The sequence below is a fragment of the Diplotaxodon limnothrissa genome, linkage group LG18, assembly GCF_057381915.1.
Source record: "Diplotaxodon limnothrissa isolate DT_005_m linkage group LG18, D_limnothrissa_male_GT1.1, whole genome shotgun sequence".
NCBI lineage: Eukaryota > Metazoa > Chordata > Actinopteri > Cichliformes > Cichlidae > Diplotaxodon > Diplotaxodon limnothrissa.
Genome location: NC_140613.1, coordinates 5,774,986 through 5,794,974, shown reverse-complemented (window position 1 = coordinate 5,794,974; position 19,989 = coordinate 5,774,986). Strand labels below are relative to the sequence as shown.

At 39.8% G+C, this 19,989-nt stretch overlaps 1 protein-coding gene across 1 annotated transcript in view; it reads right to left on the bottom strand.

Moving 5' to 3' along the window:
* Positions 1–17,011, bottom strand: part of esyt2a (extended synaptotagmin-like protein 2a) — a 50,715-nt gene extending 33,704 nt beyond the window's left edge. Inside the window, exons 1-2 of the mRNA XM_085378028.1 lie at positions 16,885–17,011; positions 15,275–15,660 (exon numbers count right to left, since the gene is read on the bottom strand). Of these exons, the coding sequence (XP_085234154.1) occupies positions 15,275–15,660; positions 16,885–16,903 (405 nt within the window). The 5' untranslated portion in view covers positions 16,904–17,011. The remainder of the gene's footprint in view (positions 1–15,274; positions 15,661–16,884) is intronic.
* Between the last annotated feature and the right edge of the window lie 2,978 nt (positions 17,012–19,989).

The following is a 19,989-nucleotide window of genomic DNA, read 5'->3' as shown; positions in this document are numbered from 1 at the left end:
AATCGATACTGTGTAGTATCGTGATATTTTGTTTGCTAATAATGTATCGATACAGGGACAGCAGAAATCGATATTTTGTTACAAAAAAGGTTTTTTCCTGACATTCCTTCACTGTCCAAATGTGTTTAACTTTTTTTTATGGCAGCAATAAACATGACAGTTTACTTATTTTCATTTAAGACATGTTTTATTTTAATTAAGTTTAAAACTTTTTTATTTAATGTAAAATTATATTTTGTTTTAATTTACTTTCAAATTCTTCAGTTGCTGAAGGGGCTGCATAGTTTTCATAAATTGCATAGTTCAGAATAGCTATAATTGTACCAGATGGTTGCATTCAGTTAAGTTGGACTAGACTGTAATACAAACCGTTCAGTTTGTCAACAATAAAACTGAGTGAAATGAGAGAAAGACTGAGTGTGAGACTTTGATATTAGATAAAATGAATATTGATAAAGTTTACCTTTATGTACAGAATCTGAATATCGCAAAATATTTTTAAAAATTGCAATAATATCGTATCGTGGGATGTATGGTGATTCCCACCTCTATTATGAAGTAAACCTTGCAAAAACAAATTAAACCATTTTAAATTAAACATAAAGCGCTTGCAGAAAATTGTAAGCTTAAACGATGCGCTGGTTCAATTTTAAAAGCTTAATGTTGCTGTTGAGCTGCACTGCATCACACCAAGGTGCAAAAACAAACAAGGAAAAAGGAAAGTGCAGGTCTGAGTTTACAACGAGGCTTCTTGCAGCATATCAGTGACAGCTCGTACCTTTGTTTTGGCATCGTGTTACCTCACATTCCTGTACTTTTCCCACTGATTCATGCCAGTTCTCTTGGCAGAGCAGCGAGCCACAGAGAAAACACCGTAATGAAGTGTTTGATGCTGCGTGTAAAGACTCACACACACCTCCACTTTTCACTCATCGGTGTTGATGTCAAAGAACTGTTCATGATAGAACTTCAGTTGAGTTGCTGAGGTGAAAACAAACCAATTGGCTACAACAGACATTTCTCTGAAAACCATCAATGTGTACATCATTGTTTACAAGATGAAAAGCCATCAAAGTAATTAGAGTTCTTCCTCTGGGGAACATGAACATCTGCACTGAATCTCATCCTAATTCATCCCATCACAGCTGAGACGTTGGAGTAGCTACAATAACTAGGGATTCTTCCTAACAACTAACTTGCTAGTAAATACAATATTACATGGAGAGCAAGAAAACACTTTAAAACACAGACCGTGTCAGCACTTTCAGCCCTCTTTTCAAACGTCTACATGCCTGTGCAGAATGAGGTGACATGTTCCACAATATGAATCAGCCTACAAACAACTGTTCACCTTCCAGATCCAAGTGAAGCAGAACTGTGCTGCCGCCTTGAGATCTTCTAATACTCACAGAGACAGAAAGATGTTGTGCGAGTTGCTGCAAAACATCTAAAAAACAAAAAACTATAGTGAACTGACACACCCCATCAACACAATATGAATAATAAGCTTAATGGATTAGCATTAGCAATTACCCCGCTAAATGCCAAACATCCAGCCTATGTCTATGTATGTATTAGGGCTGCCACGATTAGTCGACTAGTCACGATTACGTCGACTATCAAAATCGTCGACGACTAATTTAATAGTCGACGCCTCGTTTGAAGCTTTGTAAGATCCCAAAAGACGCAGGAATAAGTAGTAGAATTTAAGAGTGTAATAACGGACTGAAACAGAAGATGGCAGCACTGCATGTACAAGGATGCCAGCTGCCGTTAAACCCCGAAGAAGAAGAAGTAACCCTGTCCCAGAATTCATAGCGCAGCCCAGCTCAGTTTCCAACAATGGCGGCAGCTAGTTAGTTTTAATATTACTCTTATTATTCTTTCTGGGTCACAAAATAAACATTTAACATATGTTCAGGCGAGAATGTAGCTGTGTAAACCTCAAATATCTGCTCAGTTTATCAAGACGCCACATATTTTCAAAAGCGCTCCGACGTTTTCGGAGACGTCTGTTACCCACTAGCTCGATAGCTAGCTGGGGGCAAGGCTCACTAGAGCCGTGAGAACACCGGACTCCCGGCAAATAGTTTTCAAACCCACCACCGTCTTTGGCTACTCAGGTTAAACATATATAACTCACTTAGATAACTTGTTGTTATTGTTTGGCTTTCTTTAGCATTTTATTTGTTCCTGAGTAAATCGGTTTGGCTGAGATTAAAGTTATAGTTTTTACACAGCTGAATAAACGTCAAGCAGACAGCTGATTATCAGAAGTGTGAGATGCTCGAGAATATACTCCAGTGTCCTGTTATATTTTAGATAGCAAGGAGTTTGTTAAACTTCACCGAAACAATCTGCAAATTTCATTAAAATTTAATAAACTATCATCTTGTCTTTATTTTTAGTTAGCACATACTTTTAAACACTTAAAGCTGTAAGCTAATGATAGTTATATAAGAGCAGCTGCATGCTGGTGCAATAAGCTGTACGTTTTACGTTCAATGGATGATGATCTGATTAGTCGACTAATCGCAAAATTAATCGGTGACTAATCGACTATCAAAATAATCGTTTGTGGCAGCCCTAGTATGTATCATATATAGTCTATTCACAGGCCTCTTCAGTAGCTGTGTTGGTGGCTACTGTTGGGCAGATGGGGAACTGTTGAGCCCTGTACTTCAAAAAGAAAAGCAAAAATGTCTTCAGCAGATGCCATTTGGGCTCACTGCTCACGGTGAGAGCTCAGCTCAAGTTACCACTGCTGCTGCCATTAGATATGGGAAAAAGGGAAAATCCAGCTAGCTTCACTTCTTTTCTTAGACTTCAACTTATTTTAGACGCATGCACTCATCATTTTAGGCTTGAAATGATCCGACTTCAAGCTACAGACCCGACTTGACAGACCTGTACTGCCATCCAGCCAGTCATGCTGGCAGCCTGGCAAAGTGGCTGCTGTATGTTTTCACTAAGTGTAGTATCATTTTCTGACAAATGATGGATGTCTCATAGGAAAATATAACTCAGAGGCTAAGTGCTGCGACATGCCGAACACCAGGATGTCAGTGCAGCAGCATCAAAGGACTTCTGGAGGACAGGGAGTAGACTGTGGCAGACGTGTTACGTAATGGGCACGCTGAGAGGATTCGGGAGAAACACTCAGGCCCGAGGCAGATACACGAATGGCAGGGGCCACAAACAAAGTCCATTTAAATACAGGCTGGTAAGGCTCAAAGCACAAGCATAAATAAAAGGTTTGTCTTTGTATGTGCTTCCTCATTCAGTGTTTTGCATTTAAGTGTATTTGAATGCTCAAAGATCAAAGTCCATTTCACTGAAAAATGAAATTGACCAAAGCTGATCCTACTCAGGAAGTCAAGGACCAAACATCACAGCTAAGAGAGGAGTTAAGACATAAAACATATATTTGCTTATGTTCTTATGATTCTCCAAAAGTTTCTAAGATATTTTTAATAAAACTGAAATTGTTATGTGTTCAAAGACAAATCTGTCTTTGAACTTAAAGTAGATCTTAAAGTAGATGTATTCACAACTGTTTCTCACACATGTAAAGTTGTACAAATTAAAGCATAGATGACCTGCGAACCATACGTACTTTGTGTTAAAAATGAACATCTAAATACATGAAAGCCTTCACAGAAATTTAAAGGGACAGCCGAGTGTCTTTATAAACATCTAAATGGGTACAGAGACATGACCGAATGCTGCATGTGTCGCATACAGAAGCATCACAGAGTCACAGAGTCTCACATGTGGCCCAACGTGGCCCAAGCTATCCAAGTTATGCATGCTTTGCACACCATGACCATGCAGTCATGCATCCTACAACTGAAAAAGCTAATGATGGCATCACCATCCCACTGTGGATTGCATTTCCTATGACGACACCATTTTTCTGTTTGCATTTAATGAACCACGTGAACAAACTTCTGTTTTTATACTAAACCTGCTTGATGTCATGCTCACCATTTACTGCCAAGTGTATAGAATCCCATTTACACATGACAGAAGTGCAGCAGTATTGGTACTGATAAATCGGTTCTGAATTCCCTGATTAATTTCACGTGCCATAAAAAGATTAGGAAATAGTGAAAAGTCCATCTCAGTTTAGCCTCTGATGACGTCCTCAAATGTCTTTCTTTCTTCAATCAACAACGCAAACTACCAACTATGTTCAGTGTTCTTTTACATAACACAAAGATAAGAAGCAGATTTTCACCACTAAGAAGCTGAAACTATTTAAAAGATAAATTAGTGCTGTCAGCGTTAATCTCGTTATGTCAGCGCAGGCGTGCAGCTAGTATAGAAAATGGAAAGACAACAACAACAACAACAACATGTGACTAATGCAAATGACTGTTTCTCTGGTGTTTTTTTTTATTAGTGTTGTTTGAATACTTTCCCCTGGAATGTCACATGGTTTCTAAGAACCGGGCCCCCTGTCTCAAATTACTAAAACACAAAAAGTCAATACTCCTGTGGGGTTTATGGATAGCGAAACATCAGCATCTTTGAAGATGCCATTATGAGCTAAGCAGGCAAAAGGCTGATAGAAAGAAAATACTGCTACTGCATCCCATTGTTAGTTAGGCCAAAGCGCTCCATCAGGGATTAAAGTGGAGCTTTACATGTAAGTGAAATACAAATCATTGTTTGTTTTTGGTGACAGTGTCTTTCTGCGAGTTATTCCAGGTTACACTTAAGGCAAAGCTGCTCCAAATATGGCCCTGACATGTCATTGCGCCATTCTTTCCTTAGTCCCAGCGCTAACCACATCTGTCACATAAACAGTCTGCAACTTGGCAGATGACAGAAAACCAAAACAACAGAGTTGGAACTAGACAAAAAAAGGAAAGTATGACTCATCTGGCCAATAAAAAGCCAACAGCTGAGGAAGCAGAGTTTACTTTTAGGGTAAATAACTGAAAGAAAAATCTAGATTTGGACATCTTGATAAGAGAGTGAGGAAAGTACAGCAAATTACTAATTTTCCCTCATTTATATGAATTACACAGGAAATTAGGTTAGGTACTAAAAAAACTGAGCATAAAACTATCACGAGAGAAGGAATGTGGGAAAGACTGTGTCTGAGGACTGAAACTAAAGGGCAATACAACCTTTTATTTGTAACAAGAAGAAACATTTAATTTATGTAAATGTTTTTTTATTCTGTATTCAATAATGCAGAGTTCTCTAGAGAGTAACAAAACAAGGAAACATTTATTTCCTCAATAAACTGGGAACATTTTCCTCTTTTAGAGCAACAATGGCAGCACAAGGTCCAGGTAACGGAAGGAAAATGATCTTTCACGATTGTTCATTGAATGTTTCAAGTATAACGTCACCAGAAACTCCCAACGACTGACCTCAGCGTGCTCTTCCTGCAGATTTCTCTCTAAATCCCCTGAATCAGCAGCATGCACTTCAAATATGCATGAAGGAGCTGATAATCTGCTCAGTCCTCTACTCAAAGTTAAACACAGTCAGCAACATTCCATAGAGTAAACTGGGACCAGGCCAATTAAAAAGTCCTTGACCAAAACATCCAGCTCCAGGTACTCAAAGTAGGTTTGGAGAAGTAAAGGCCTTTATTTTATTACTACTGGCAGTTGTTCAAATTTCCACAAGAATACAGGTGTAAAACTTTCTTGCTACAAAAATCTCCAATGGTGCACAAGTCCTCTGCCACCTGGGGCTTCCTCTGACCCCCATCAGCACCTGTAGACGTCCCACAGTGGAAGCAAGCTGCCAAGGAGTGATAATGTGAGATGGGCTTAATGGACAAGAACACCTTCTTACTTACTTTCTTTTTAGATTTTCATGTAAAATATTTAAAGTAGAAAGGCTGCCGTAAAAAGATCAAATAATAATTAACAAAGTGATTTACGGTGAGTTGATGGGGGATTAGAAAATGATTGTAATTTTTTTTTTTACCATAATCAAGCTCTAATATAAACTCTGGGGTTATTTTAGCATGTGGAAGATAACACCATCATAAACCTCATCACAATAATGATAAAGTTTCCATTGACAGTTTGGACCACTGCGATTCCCAGTGTCTATTCATTTAAACAACAGAAGACGTTGAAAAGTGGATGTGATGAGACGGTTGCTCCACTGACGGCTATATTTAGGCTGAAAGAGCAGGACCGACCATCATGAGGAAAATATGCATTCATAACTTTTCATCGCACTAACACATTACAGACACACCAATATGAGCCATCACTAATCGTAACTTCATCACAATTCATTGGTGTTACAAATAAGCACCTACGGGTTCTCAAAGTACTGGATAACTTGTGCACACTTTTAAAAATGGAAGGAAATCTAGTTTAAGCAGAACCATTTTCCTCAAAAAATGGCTAAAACAATTAATCAGTTACAAAATACAGTAAATAAAACATGTTTCCTGACAGCTTACAGATCACCGTTTCCCTAAATGTCAGCAATCAAATAAGCGAGTCCTCATTTATTTCAGTAAGACTTTCAGCAAACAAGCAAATCCCGCTTCGTCTAAATGTTGCATTATCATTACTTATAATCCAATGATGAAAATTAGCACTGCTGTAAGCCTTCCAGACTTCCAGTCAAATCCTGTCTGAGAGGTTATACTGAGCAGTGTCTGTCAATATTTTTGTAATCTTATGGATATATTTCTCAAACAGGCCTTCCTGGATTGCGCTTCATACGCCTGCAGCGATACGCCCACACCAGCACAGACCTGCGCATCTTGATCTGCAGTTCTGCTTCCTGTCACCCTGCCCCTCTATACTCAAGAAAAACATGGATCCGATGTCGGGCAACATTTTTGGCTTTCGCCTTGTACAGCAGGTCTTCTGTAAAACCAACAAAGGATTAGCAGAAGACTGGAGCGTCACCTTCCGTCACGTGTGTGCGTGTTCATGCCAAAATGTGCGACATGGGCGAAGAGACTCACAGCACAACTATGCACCAGCTGTTAGGAAATCCTGACACTCCTCCCCAGCCACACCCCAAACACAAAGCATGTCTGTGTGAGAGAGAGCAGGGGGAGGTGTGGGAAAAGAGTAACAAATTCAAATAAAAATGATAGAAAAAATGAAACAAAAAATATATTTCAAAAAATCCTTCTACAGCAGAAAATTCTAAACGTTTGCTCTGTGTCCATCTGGCTGAAATTTAAAAAAAAAAAAGTGGATATAATTAAAAAAAAAGAATAAAAAGTGGGAAGACTGTGACTCTGCACATCTATAAGGTGACAACAAAACAGGAAAATGTGCTTAGTCATGTCCTCTTTACACGACAGAAGATGTCGAAAGGTGGATGTGACGAGACAGTTGCTCCACTGACGGCTATATTTAGGCTGAGAGAGCAGAACAGGCCATCATGAGGAATATATGCATTCAGTTTTAATGCTGTAGGACAGCATGCAACAGCCCCTCTGTAGTCATCAACAATATCCTAACTTGGGTTGCGGCGAACGCACGATATTGCCTGTATGTCACTCAGCTTCACAGAAATTTTTGTTGCTGTTAAATTTTGTCTGTAAGCAAGTGATTACCTAACTGTTAGCCAGGATAGTCCTGGATAATCCGCCTTTTTGACTCTCAGAGTGACCATAATTTACAAATGATACTAGTACCTGACCTGAATATAGCAATTTAGCCCATAAAGTCAATGTAAGTAAGATCAGTTTTCTGATAAACTTCTACACAAGCGGAAGTGTTTTTGCAAATCACAAGAGTCTAAATATCTAAAAGCAGGAAAAGTATCCATGTTCACTGCAGGTTTCAGAAACTCAGCTTTGATCAGGTCTAATTCATTTGCGTGTCTGTATCGAGTCAACATTGCTCTCTAATTTCTTAAAAATAGAGAGCCAATCCACTGGACAGTGCTGCTCTCTACTCCAACTATATTTTAAAAGAATAACAATAACAAGGCCGACGCATTCATTTTTATCATTAGGGGTGGTAGGGTAAATATTTCCTTCACGACTGCAATAAATATGCAGATTCAAACGCACCCAGATTGAGATAAACGCTCGCACTTTTTGCACAACACCTCACGTTTCTTTTCACAACTAAATAAAACCTTATAGACACCTGAATCGGGGCAGAGCAGCCGAGGCCTTTCTGTTCCTTCGCATTGTTTTCGTTCTGGGCTGCAGAGCACAGCCCCACCCTCTGGCACTTCAAAAGAACAGGGAATCCCTACCCATCCCATGTCATATGAGCACACACAGATGAAGAGAGGGAGGAGGAGGAGAAGAAAGCCACTGGGACACGGAGGGAAACAGTTACACTGCAAATGCAGCAACTTCCTATGTCTGTGTTTTGAAAGGCAGAATGCAATCGGGCTGCATTAAACCAGGTCACTGGAACATTGGACTAAGAAGAGAAGATGTTTGGCTGAAATTTTCCACAACGTTCATACTCATGGTCCCACCCAGGAATTACCCAACACAGCCAAATTCGTCTGACTCAAACCCAACCACAAATCATGAGCATGGTTCCAACCTCCATAAAAAAAGCCAAATATAACCAGAGTACTGCACAGTATATAAAAATCATACCATTAGTCATGCAAACGAATTCCCTCTCATTACAGTCTGACATGTAAGCAACTCCACAGCCATCTCATAACAACCTGTTTCACAAGCTTCCAGTTGATAGTAGCGTAGGTTGCTTTACAAAACAAAAGCATAGACTCGAAAAAGAGATCATATACGTGTCATATCAGCTTCTCGTCTCTGGCTCTGCATTTACAATCTTTCTCTTCACATACAAAGTCCTGAATTGCCAGGTTCCATCGCTTCTTGAAGACCAAGCACCGTGTTTTACAAAGAGTGAAGGTTGACTTGTGGTTTCTTTCCGCTGTCCGACGTCTCTTCCTTGGATCCAGCTCACAGTTTGGATTCAGGACACAGACACGCTCTCTCTGCTTTTAAGAATAAGCTTAAAACTGGTGAGCGTGGAACCGTGTTTTAGTTGCAGGCTCAGTTTGCTGGATGGCACACTCAACATTTGTCCTGCACGCCCCTCTTTTTCACTCCCAGTCATGTACACGCCACCATTTCACATCAATAACTTGTGCCTGTTCTCGCCAGTTCTTGTAGTTGTTCACCGTCTCTCTTTGCTCCTCTTCTCTGGCTTCAATTGGTCATGACTCTGATAATTTAACAGCTTCACACAAAGACTTAAATGATCTTTGATCATGTGGTTTACCTTCACTAGGGTGTGCATCATAAAATACCCTCTTTTGCCATGAAACTGGCTGCACAGATGTATTTGCTTCTACAGCTACATCAGTTTATGACTTTTGCCTGAAAAAAGAAAAGTAATAATTTTCTCTAAGTGCACATCTCTTTTCAGCTCAGTCATTTTCTGAAGCCTCTGTTCCCCGTCCACGACTCCACATTACTGCTGGTATGTGGATTGAAACACCAGAAGATGACACAAATTATCTACTTGATGTTCTCATGGAAAATGGACACATGAGCTTTTATTCAGCACTCAGTAACAACCCCACCTGCTGGATTTCATTTGTGTGTTTTGATTCCTACAGGCTTCACCTTTGCCCCGCTGCTGTTCACGTTGGTCAACTTAAATGTAATAAATCAATCAAATCAGGAGTGCAAAACTCAACTCTTCGCTGTCAAACACTCAGACTGCTCTTTACACTTAGTTACACACAGTTGGCTTTCCTACTCTTTGCTATGTGTGCTGTCAAACACAGGGGGATATTTTTAATATGGTTAAACACAGAAACGTCACTTGCTATTATCCCTGCTGTTTTTCCATCACATAAACAGTGACTCCACCAACTATTATTTCTAGACTTATTTTCCTGGTTCATGGTTTATACTGTAAAATATCAGGAAACAAATACCAGGGTGAAATAGTGGGATTAAGTCATAAATATCAAGTTAAGAGTGTAAAACTGCCACACATGAAATTATGGAATCATCAACTGTTTTGCATGTTGGCTTGAAAAAAAAAGGGTTTTTTTGGTTATCTTAAATACTTAATCAATTATGGCAGTCAGCCAATCAGAGGAAAGCATGATTCAATTTAAAACACATAATGCACATTATCAGCTTGGTAAGCAAAGGTCCGAGTCGGACACTCAAAGATCAGCTCTGTCTTTATCTCCACAGGAATTTGGTTCGCCTGTCCTAAACCTGCAGCCTGTCGGTTTACCACCCTGACCTAATTTCTTTGCTGTAGCGACAGGCATTTCAAACTTCTCCTTTGATCACCGCGCTCATCTTAAAAGCAGCCAGCAGTAGTCTGAACTTTTGATGTCTGTGTTTGAGGTCAACCCCTTTTGATTGTCATGTGATTAAAGACCATAAACTGGCTGCTAAATAATAAACAGTATTTTAGGCCTGGTGGCAGGATCATGTTGAAGTAATTTTGCTGAATGATTTCTGAATGATGCTGTCCAGGAAAAAACAAATAAATAAAATTATCTTGCCTTTTAACATTCAGTAATCACATTCAAAGCTTTAGAGGCTGCAGACTGTGAAAAGCAGAGCAAAGATAAGCAGCAGAAGAACAAAACATCTGATTTTCCAGCTTATGTGGATGAAGAGATTACAGGACAATGGAGTACTAAGAATGCACAAAAAACTGTATGTGGTGTCTTTCAAAAGCACACATGATAGTATTGTTGCATCAGTCTAGTACTGTCGTATCACTTTCTGCCATTGTTTACATTCACAGTGGATGATAAGGAAGGAGGACAAAAAAAATCCCCAAAAATCTAATCAGACAATTTAATCAACGTCACCCAGCTGGACATTGACATCTTAAAGAAACTAAAAAAAAAAAGGTAAAGTGGCCTGAGTTAAAACTAGTTAGAACTCAGAGCCAGTCGCAAAACAACAGCCTCAAATGAAATAGGTTTATATCCTGTTATTTGATCAATTTACAAACTCTGATGTAAGTTTAATAACTTAGTTTGTTATGAGAGTATTTTGCATTGAATCAAAGTTTATTCTATGCGCTGGGAGTTATTTAATATTGCACAACAGAATATAAAAGGGTGAGTATTTGTTTAAAATAGCTGGTAATGCTTATAACACATGTAAACTGTACACATCCTCATAGGAGTCGAGTGCAGTTGTCAGAGGAAGTTGAAAGAGTAGGTTCACTGTACTGGAAGTACATAATCATAAACCCTGATTTTTATTTATCTTGAATTTTCTTCTTAACTTTTGCTTCTTAAAATCCAGTCTCACTCAGAGTCTTGACTGAGTTAAATTCTGCTGTAAACTCCAAAAGCCCTGATACAACAGATACATCTTTTTGTGTCCAACAATGCTGAGAGAACAAGGTGAACGGTGTTGGTTTGTCTTCAGAAAGATAAAACTGTAGCATTATCCTCCGGCATTCTTGGCCTGCTAACTATGAGCTGGTGCCCACACTGCCTATCAAGCCTCATTCCAGGCATATTTCCTAGGAGGGTGAGAAATAGTAGACAAGTAGCTCCAACAAAATCTATACTTCACAGATGATCACAGCTATTTCACTGACTATTAAATTAATTCACTACTGAGGTTCAGGTTTGCTGCTTTTATAAAAACAACGATTAACCAAGAACACTCAGACTTCTTAAATGTGAAGATTTGATACATTTTTCCAATATCCATGTTTTGTTGTGTTGGTTAGACAAAATAAGCAATGTGAATATATCAACTTCAGCTTTGAGAAGGTCATTCGATGTACTAACTAAATAATCTCTAGTTGCAGCCCTACTTAAATAACCAAGAGTTCACGTTATCTTTGCTCCCGTGTGCCTTTCTGACACTTTGCTTTCAAAGCATGCGAGGCAGAGCCTTCAGTTACCAGTTATCAGTTCCTCTTTGGAACCAACTCCCAGTTTGGATTTGAGAGACAGACACCCTTTAGATTTTTTAAGAATAGGTTTGAAACTTTTTGATGAAGTTTATAGTTGAGGCTGAACCAAGTCACCCTGAATTATCACTTATTTATGCTACGATAAGCTTGGGCTGATGCAGGACTTTCTTCCTGTCTGACAGAAATACTTGAACAAATTAACAATTGATCAACTCAAAAAGAAACAACCCATGTTTCTAGTTTCTTACATGCCCAGATTTTGGTCTGCTGCTTAAATAATGCAGCCTGAAGATTTAATGTTGTCCTTTGAGAAAAGAACAACCTAAGAAAACTGTTTCACTTTTTTCCTCTATGTCGTCTCAGGACTCACAGTGAGCTCCTAATCATTTAGTTTGGAGGTTAATGTGACATAGGTGACGTAGATAAACTGTCTTGTATGACAGGCAGTGACAGACCGTGTCTGTTTCAGAGGTCAAAGTTCACAGCTGATTATGTCCCACTGATGCCGATTATCACTGGGACGTGTAAATACTTTAACATCCTTTCACTGGTTTCACATTTTCTTCTTAAACACAAAGTTACTTAAAGGTTCCACAGTGTCACACAGAGAAAACATGCGGTTTCCACACAGCTGCTCTAATCCACTGATCTTTCTGCGTGCAGGTAAGCTTTTATTTTTCACCTATTGTTATTGCCGGGCATCATTTTTGTGTGACAATGGCTGTGTTGATGGATTGCTCTGTGACGGGAGGGGGGCCGTGTTTGGGTCTGCCTGGCATCCTGCCATCGACTCAGCCTCTTACAGTTCCTACTCTGGCATCATCATCGATAATAGTAAATGTGACAGAAAAACAGAAGCCTCTTCACTACAGTGTCAGCGGGTTTCAAATCACAGAAGCCTTGGAAAGGATGGCTGATGAATTGTGCAGTTTGCAAGTGTGGAAAAACACAGGTATACAGTGTGACCGTTTGTTACTGTTAACAATAAGTGACAGCTATCTGTTAATCTCTTATTATAAACAAAACAGGGTTGAAGAATTGGATAAATGCTTTAGTATTTATTGGACAATTCCTTTGTGTTATTTTTGTACCTGCTTCGTACTTTAACACACAAAGAAGGATGCGCCTCATTTCTTTTTGTTGTATTAAAGGAGAAAGGAAGGCTGAACACAGACAAGAGTGGAGCTTATCTTCATGTAGAACTATTAATAGTGAACGTAATATTGTAACTACTGCTACTACTTTCTGAGCTAACAAGCGATCCTTGAGCCCATGCTAGGTAAGTCAGCCACGGTCTGCTAGCATAAACTTTGGACACAAGATGTCCAGAGCTTTTGTATCTGAAAAATGAAGCTAATGTAAAAAGTCCCTTAATATGAATTCTCATGGCCAGCAGGCGTTGACTCCTCTGGTTGCACAAGTCTAATTGTACAGAGGTCTATGGGAAGGCATGAATTTGGCTCAGTTGATCGATGACCTCAGTAATCACATTTCTAATAAGTTTATGGTTTCATTTAATGGTCAGCATGACACTTTTTTCTTAATCATCTCCCCCAGTCAAAACGGGGGAAAGTCAAAAAGAAGGATTGATTAGTCACTACAGGATGAGCATGCAGTGCAGAGATCTATCAAGTCCTCATCAGGATTCAAAGACACACACCAAGGTGCTCAATATGCTAATCAGGCCATTGATTTTTTTCTTAGAAAAATCAGTCGCTTTTCTGTCATTGTTTTCCCAACATCTCACCAACGAGTAGTTACAAAAAGCTTTCCTCCTCCTTGAGCCTAGTCCTACCACAGAGTATTTCCTGTTAAAGAGAAGTTCTTCCTCTCCATCATCGCCAAATTCTTGCTCACAGGGTCTCATCAGATTGTTGCCCATCTAATATTTTGGTTTTATCAGGATTTTATTCTGGCTCTATATAATAAAAACAGAATTGAACTGAAGTACATTATGACATTTTTAACCCAAAAGAATACTAGACGTCAGAAAGAACATTGACAAACTAGACAATCAACGAAAACAAAAATGATATTCTCTCAACATTATGACCACATAAAACGATGCTTTCATGTGACCTTCTGCAGTAAAGGAAATTACAGACTGTGATATTACGTTTTTTTTATGGATTTCGTTAAGCTTGATAATGAGAAACGAAAGAAAAAGCATCATGGGAGAACACTGTGCTCTTAAGGATTATCTGCCACCTCGGGCCAAACGAACAAATTTGCAGAGTTCACATCGTTTCTCAGTTCTCATTGGAACCTGTGTGCACATGCCCAACACTAATCTCCATTCCTGGTATAATGGGAAATAGTAATGTCACATTTTATAAGCAAAGATCAAGTAAATGGAGAGAATGACAGCTGTGTTAAAGATGTGCAGTCAGTCTGCCTCCTGCTTTTATACACTAATTTCGTAACAGACAAATACACCAAACATCTCAGGAATGAAGAGAGAAATTGAAAAATAGAACAGGTTTGATGACTCTCCTAAAAAGCTTCAGGGGCACACTGGGTTGTGAAGTCACACGTAGGAGATTAATTGACTGACATCTCCAACTTCTTTGGCCATTTAAAAACACTGAAATGAGCCTAATGCTGACTAAATCCTAGGACTGATGATGTGGACCGTCAACAAAAGGGCAGAATGTGACCTTTCCAGGGGCTATTTATGAGGCCAACATTAACAAGCAACAAAATTTGTTTTGCCCAGTCAGGGTTTCAAATGTCAGACATGCTGCAGTCTGGATGCCATTTTGATCATTCCATGGACAATCTGAGAAATACCTCCTGGAAGGTGATGCAACAAACAGCAAAAACAGACAATGTGTGCACAACCTGCCCTATATGTAGGTGATGTGCAGGACACAGGAGACAGCAAAAAAGTGATGCCTTCATGAAGACCTAGCAGAGATTCAGCCAATAAAATCTATGCTATTTGCAACTTTTATGCATTTTATTATTGATGCTCAGGAATTTAAGGGAAATTAAATTAAACTTTATGGCTTAAACTTCTGGTCAACCAATCTGCAATAAACTGCAGCAGTCTTTCCTATGAGAAAAACAAATGCCAATACCGTTGTATCATCTTGCACGCAAGACTTCAGAAAATATCCCAAACATGGAAATTACAGGGCGTTTGTCTGATCCTTTAATTTGACTGGACACACAAGCATGTGAGCTGGGATGTCTGTCAAGTATTTTGAGTAAAGAAGCAAAAAGAACACAAAACAAAACAAAAAAATCAGTGGGCAGAGCTGCAGGGAAATTAGTCATCCATGTCAGCCATCTTGGCAGACATCCTATATTTGATGTTGACTGTGAGAACTCCTGAGAGAATAGGAAAGCAAATAAACCATAACAAGACTGTGATAATATACGGACTACAACAACACTGCGGTACATACCCATGGTGGCAGCTCTGTGGTTGGCACACTTTGCTTCACCGCTTTCTCCTCCTGCTGCAGGAACGCTAAGGCACGGTTTATCCTGTAGTCCCCGTTGCCATAGTTCTTCCTCCAGTAGAAAAGCATTGCAAGTCCAATCAGAACCCAGCTAAAGCTGAATTCAAAATATCCCAAGACGTAGATAGGAAATATTAGGGCAAAAGTCTTGGCAAAGTTAATCCACATTTGAGTGACATCTGTCAGGGATGATTGCTGCTCTTCGGCCAGCTCTTCTGGGGACAGAGGGGGGCCCATTGTACTTGTGGGGGTGTTAGGTGCTGCAATGGGCCCATTGGCTTTGGCACCCTCTCCCGCTGGACCGTCCATCTTGTTACTCATTTTCCCCTCTGGAAAAACAGTAAATTACAAGAAAATGTTAGTGCTTATTCACACGCTACAGAGGCAGAAGCAGACAAAGCTCCAACTGTTTTTTTACTACAATACTACAAAGAAAAGGCCTTGTGGCTGCAAGATTTCCATCTCCATAAACCAAATTATAAGAGATGAATGGAGACACAGTTATGCCCAAAGGAATAAAACAACTTTAAGCTTGACAGTGTTACATGAAACTGAGAAATGATTCCCTCAAATGAACACCAAGATTGCTATGTAGTCATCTCTTTTAATTAAGAATTGACTTTAGTATTTAGAACTGGATGAGAAATGATGGTGAAAGAAAAGAATCCAGTAATAACAACCACGATTTCTATGTTCAAAAGTAAACACTAGAAGGTTTTCGGACCAAGTATAAAAAGAGTAACATTTATTTTGATGTAAAGCGCTGGTATATATATAAAAATGCCCAATTTAGTAGTAATAGGCCTTCTCCAGAGGATCCATGTTGTCTTAATTCCCCTTCAACAAGCAGGCTGTAGTAGCCTGGATGCAAATGACAGAAAAATACATTAAAGCTGCAAACTAATCCCCGTTAAACAAATCTGTACAAGACAAGAAAATCTTCTTCTTGGCCTGCAGTGTAAATCAATACAGACTACAGGCTAAGCTGTCGTTTATCTTTTTCTCTTGCACAAAACTCCCTTACAAAAATGCCATTTTTTTGTCTCTGAGGAACAGGGGGAGAGTACGCTTTAGATAGAAACGAATTCATTACCTGTGGCAAAACAATTAGAGTCACTCTTTAATTCGGCATATATTCATTGCATCCCCTCGCATTTCTACGAGAGTACTTCAACTTTGAAAAGTGCCTCACCCGTCCTCGCTTCAGCCTTGCGCTGCCAAAACACAGTGCAGTGGCTAGCACCGACAAGTGTGAAGGCGTCATTAAAGTACACTCTTTACTGCTAAATGTGTTATTTTATGTGGCTATATGCGAGCCGAATAAAAGAGCATCAATGATTAAATCAGAGTGTAGTTACACGATTCATAAAAACGCACATAACTTGACTGTTAAAAAGTGCAAGTCTTAAATCCTCATTTCTTAGATGGAGTCTGACGCCCCAGAGTGACACGTATTAGGGCTAGGACTTCACCTACCAGTAATACGTGCATCAAACACCAACGAAAAACAACTTCTTTTTCTTCCCTTACCGCCAAGGAAGCGTCACACTCACCGGTATCCACCTGCGACATTCGCTGCTCCTTGAAAAATGAACTAATAATCACTTTGTCAGCTTCGTCCACTGCATGCCGAGCAGCTCAACTCTTTCTAACCCTGCTCCCCGTCAGCACATCCTACTGTGAGGGCGAGCAGTCCGCCTCAGCAAGCCTGCAGGAAACTGTCATCGCGGGAAAGAGGTCAGCCTCCTTCAGGGAGGGAGCTTCAAACTGCACAGCACAGCAGCAGACACGGGTGCCACCCGGTGGCGGAAAATCCACCACAGACATCGAAAGAAAACTAGTTTTAAATGATAAGATTCAAGTTTAGAAAATAAAATTTAAACAGATTTAGTTTAGCATGTTGAACTGACCATTTTAATTAAATAATTTCCCCCAGGGATCAATAAAGTATTCTGATTCTGATTCTGATTCATTTTACTTTCTCTATTTTTATAAATACAGTGCTCACAGATAAAGTGATGCGATTTTTTTGTCAGTTCAACGCTGGTTTATCATTGTATATATAGAGAAAAGTGATTGTATAAAATAGTGACTATTAAAGTGTCACATGCCTAATCTAGATTTAAAGCCCTCCTTGGCATTTCCTCCCCGGTCTAAGTCCAACTCATCTATTAAACCATCAGGTATAACGTTACGTGGCTGCAAGGAGGAGAAAACTGAAAAGGCAACTAAAAGGTGCCGACAACGCCACCTGGGGGTGGGATTCACCCCAGGAAATATTAACTAGTGCAAAAGTTTTTGCGAAGGCACACAGGTTTGTTATTGACAAAGACAGAGGCGCGGCAATCACTCATTAAACAAAAATAACTGAAAATTAAGTAGCAGACTACAAGACATTTAATTAAAACACCAGATATTGCTTAAAAACAACAAAATTAATTGATTAATGCAGTTAAAGACAGGCAACTCGGAGAGGCCAGGGAGGAGTGCCCAAGGGGTGCTACCAGATACCCGAGATTCGCACTGCAGTTCTCGCTGCAACTTAAATGGGGTTTTATGCTCATATTCCGGTGTTTACCCTCAAATGCATAAGAGGAAACCTCACCAAAAGTGCTTAATCTCCCCCAACATACTGCAGACAAAACCCTTCTTGAGTTTCCTAGACTTAGTACCAGTCAGCTCAGCTATTAAGCAATGCAAAGGAGCAGCCAACTAGGCAAATCTTTCAACAAAACAGCAATAGTAGCTTGCAGAGCCAAAGAAGGAACTCAAATCCACTTAGAAACGGTTTCTATTTTATTAGTGTCTGTAGGCACACACAAATAGCTTGAAAAAAGGAACACTGTTCCAACTTTACTTTGAGACCTTCTTACTGAAGATGGCCCAGAACAACTCACATGCTCCTCCACTGTAGAAAGAACACAATGACATCTTCCAAGTAGAGCAGTAATGACTGCTGGTCCCCAAATATGCTGTCCCTTAATTTCTGAAATGTACTCGGGGCATTACACAACTTAAAAGGGCATTATAGACTATGTGCGCGTTAGCATATGCTACTTCCGGTGTGGAAACTCCTGTGGGGAGCTTTGTTTCCGGTGTCCTATTCGCGCCTTGTTTACGGTCCAAAACAAGTTAAGCAAATGAATGAATCGAGCAGCGATTTACATTTCTATAGATGTCTTGGGCATTTACCCAATATATCTGTAAATGATTTTCATCGACTTGTCGATATTTTTCCCCTGCGCCTCAGAGCAAAAGAGAAAAGGGATTCAAATTTTATATTTCTCAGTATCTGTAAACAGCGGCCCCTCGTTTATCGCGGGTGTTATGTTCTAAAAATAACCAGCGATAGGTGAAATCAAGTAGCCAATTTTATTTTTTGACTGTGCAAAACGTTTAGTGGACATCGTGGACATACAGTACTGCACTTCAGAGTCACACTGCTAGCCATGCAGCGATTCTGTACTGTACAGGAGAGACATCAAGGAGGAGCAACGATCAGGACGCAGGACACAATGTGATGTAAAAAAAAAAGGCATGCAAACTTGCACTAAAAAAATCTGCGAAACAGTGAGGTGAAAGGTGAACCGCGAGGGACCACTGTAGTTTTGAAGGTAAGTCACAACATACCCTTCATAAATGCTAATGTATAGAAACCCTTACCAGCAATCATTAACTTTTTGTGTGGCTTTTTTCACGGTTTGTTAACATGCTGTGTAGGTGTGTACCTGACTAGCTGATCTCGACATTATGGGGGAAACATCTGGTTTGACTATTGTTCACCTGTAGTTTGAATGCTGAACATTTGCCCGTTTAAATCACAAGACCAGTCACTATACAGAGATGTGCTTCTGAATGTGGATGATGTGTCTTCTGCTGCAGTAATGCAGTTCTGCTTGTGTTGAGTGATGTAAACAACTGATCGATCTAAACTGTTTAAACGTCAAAATTGATCATTAGATTTTTTTATGACACAACAGTGGTGAGTGTTCCCACCTTCTCCTCTTTGTAACTTAACGCGATCTTTCCGTTTTCGAGTTTTGGACATGATTTTGGAGTATATCTTCGCAGTAGCGATTGACCGCAAGGTAAAGCTACCGGAAATGTACAACCCTACATCCGGTCTCAAACCAGGAAGTTAGCATTTTCTCGTGCACAGGGTCTATTCCACTCAAACAACCTAAATGGAATACAGAAGGGGACTTGGCTATAACCTGCTGCAAGGTCCAAAGTTGAAAACAGGATGACACCTGACAAAGCATCAAGGGACTTGTCAATACTGGGTAAGGGGAAGGCATCCTTGTGGGATACCCCCTAGTGTCAGAATACACAATGCATCGTAGTTTGTTGTGTATGGGGCATAGCCGTGGACCAGTCAGGGTGCCCATGCTGATCCCCGTCCACAGACCAAAGTGCCACAATGATGTGAGCATATCAGAACTGGAACACGGAGCAAAGGAAGAAGGTCTGGTTTGACCTTTTTTTTATACCACGTGGATGGTGGTGTGTGTTCTTTACTGAGGAACATCTGAGACTATGATTTACTATGCAAGCCAGAGGAGACAGTGTGATGCTTCAGGCAATGTTTTCATGGGAAACCTTGAGTCATTCCATCCATGTGGATGTTCTACTTGAATTACACTTCAAAGGTCTACGTT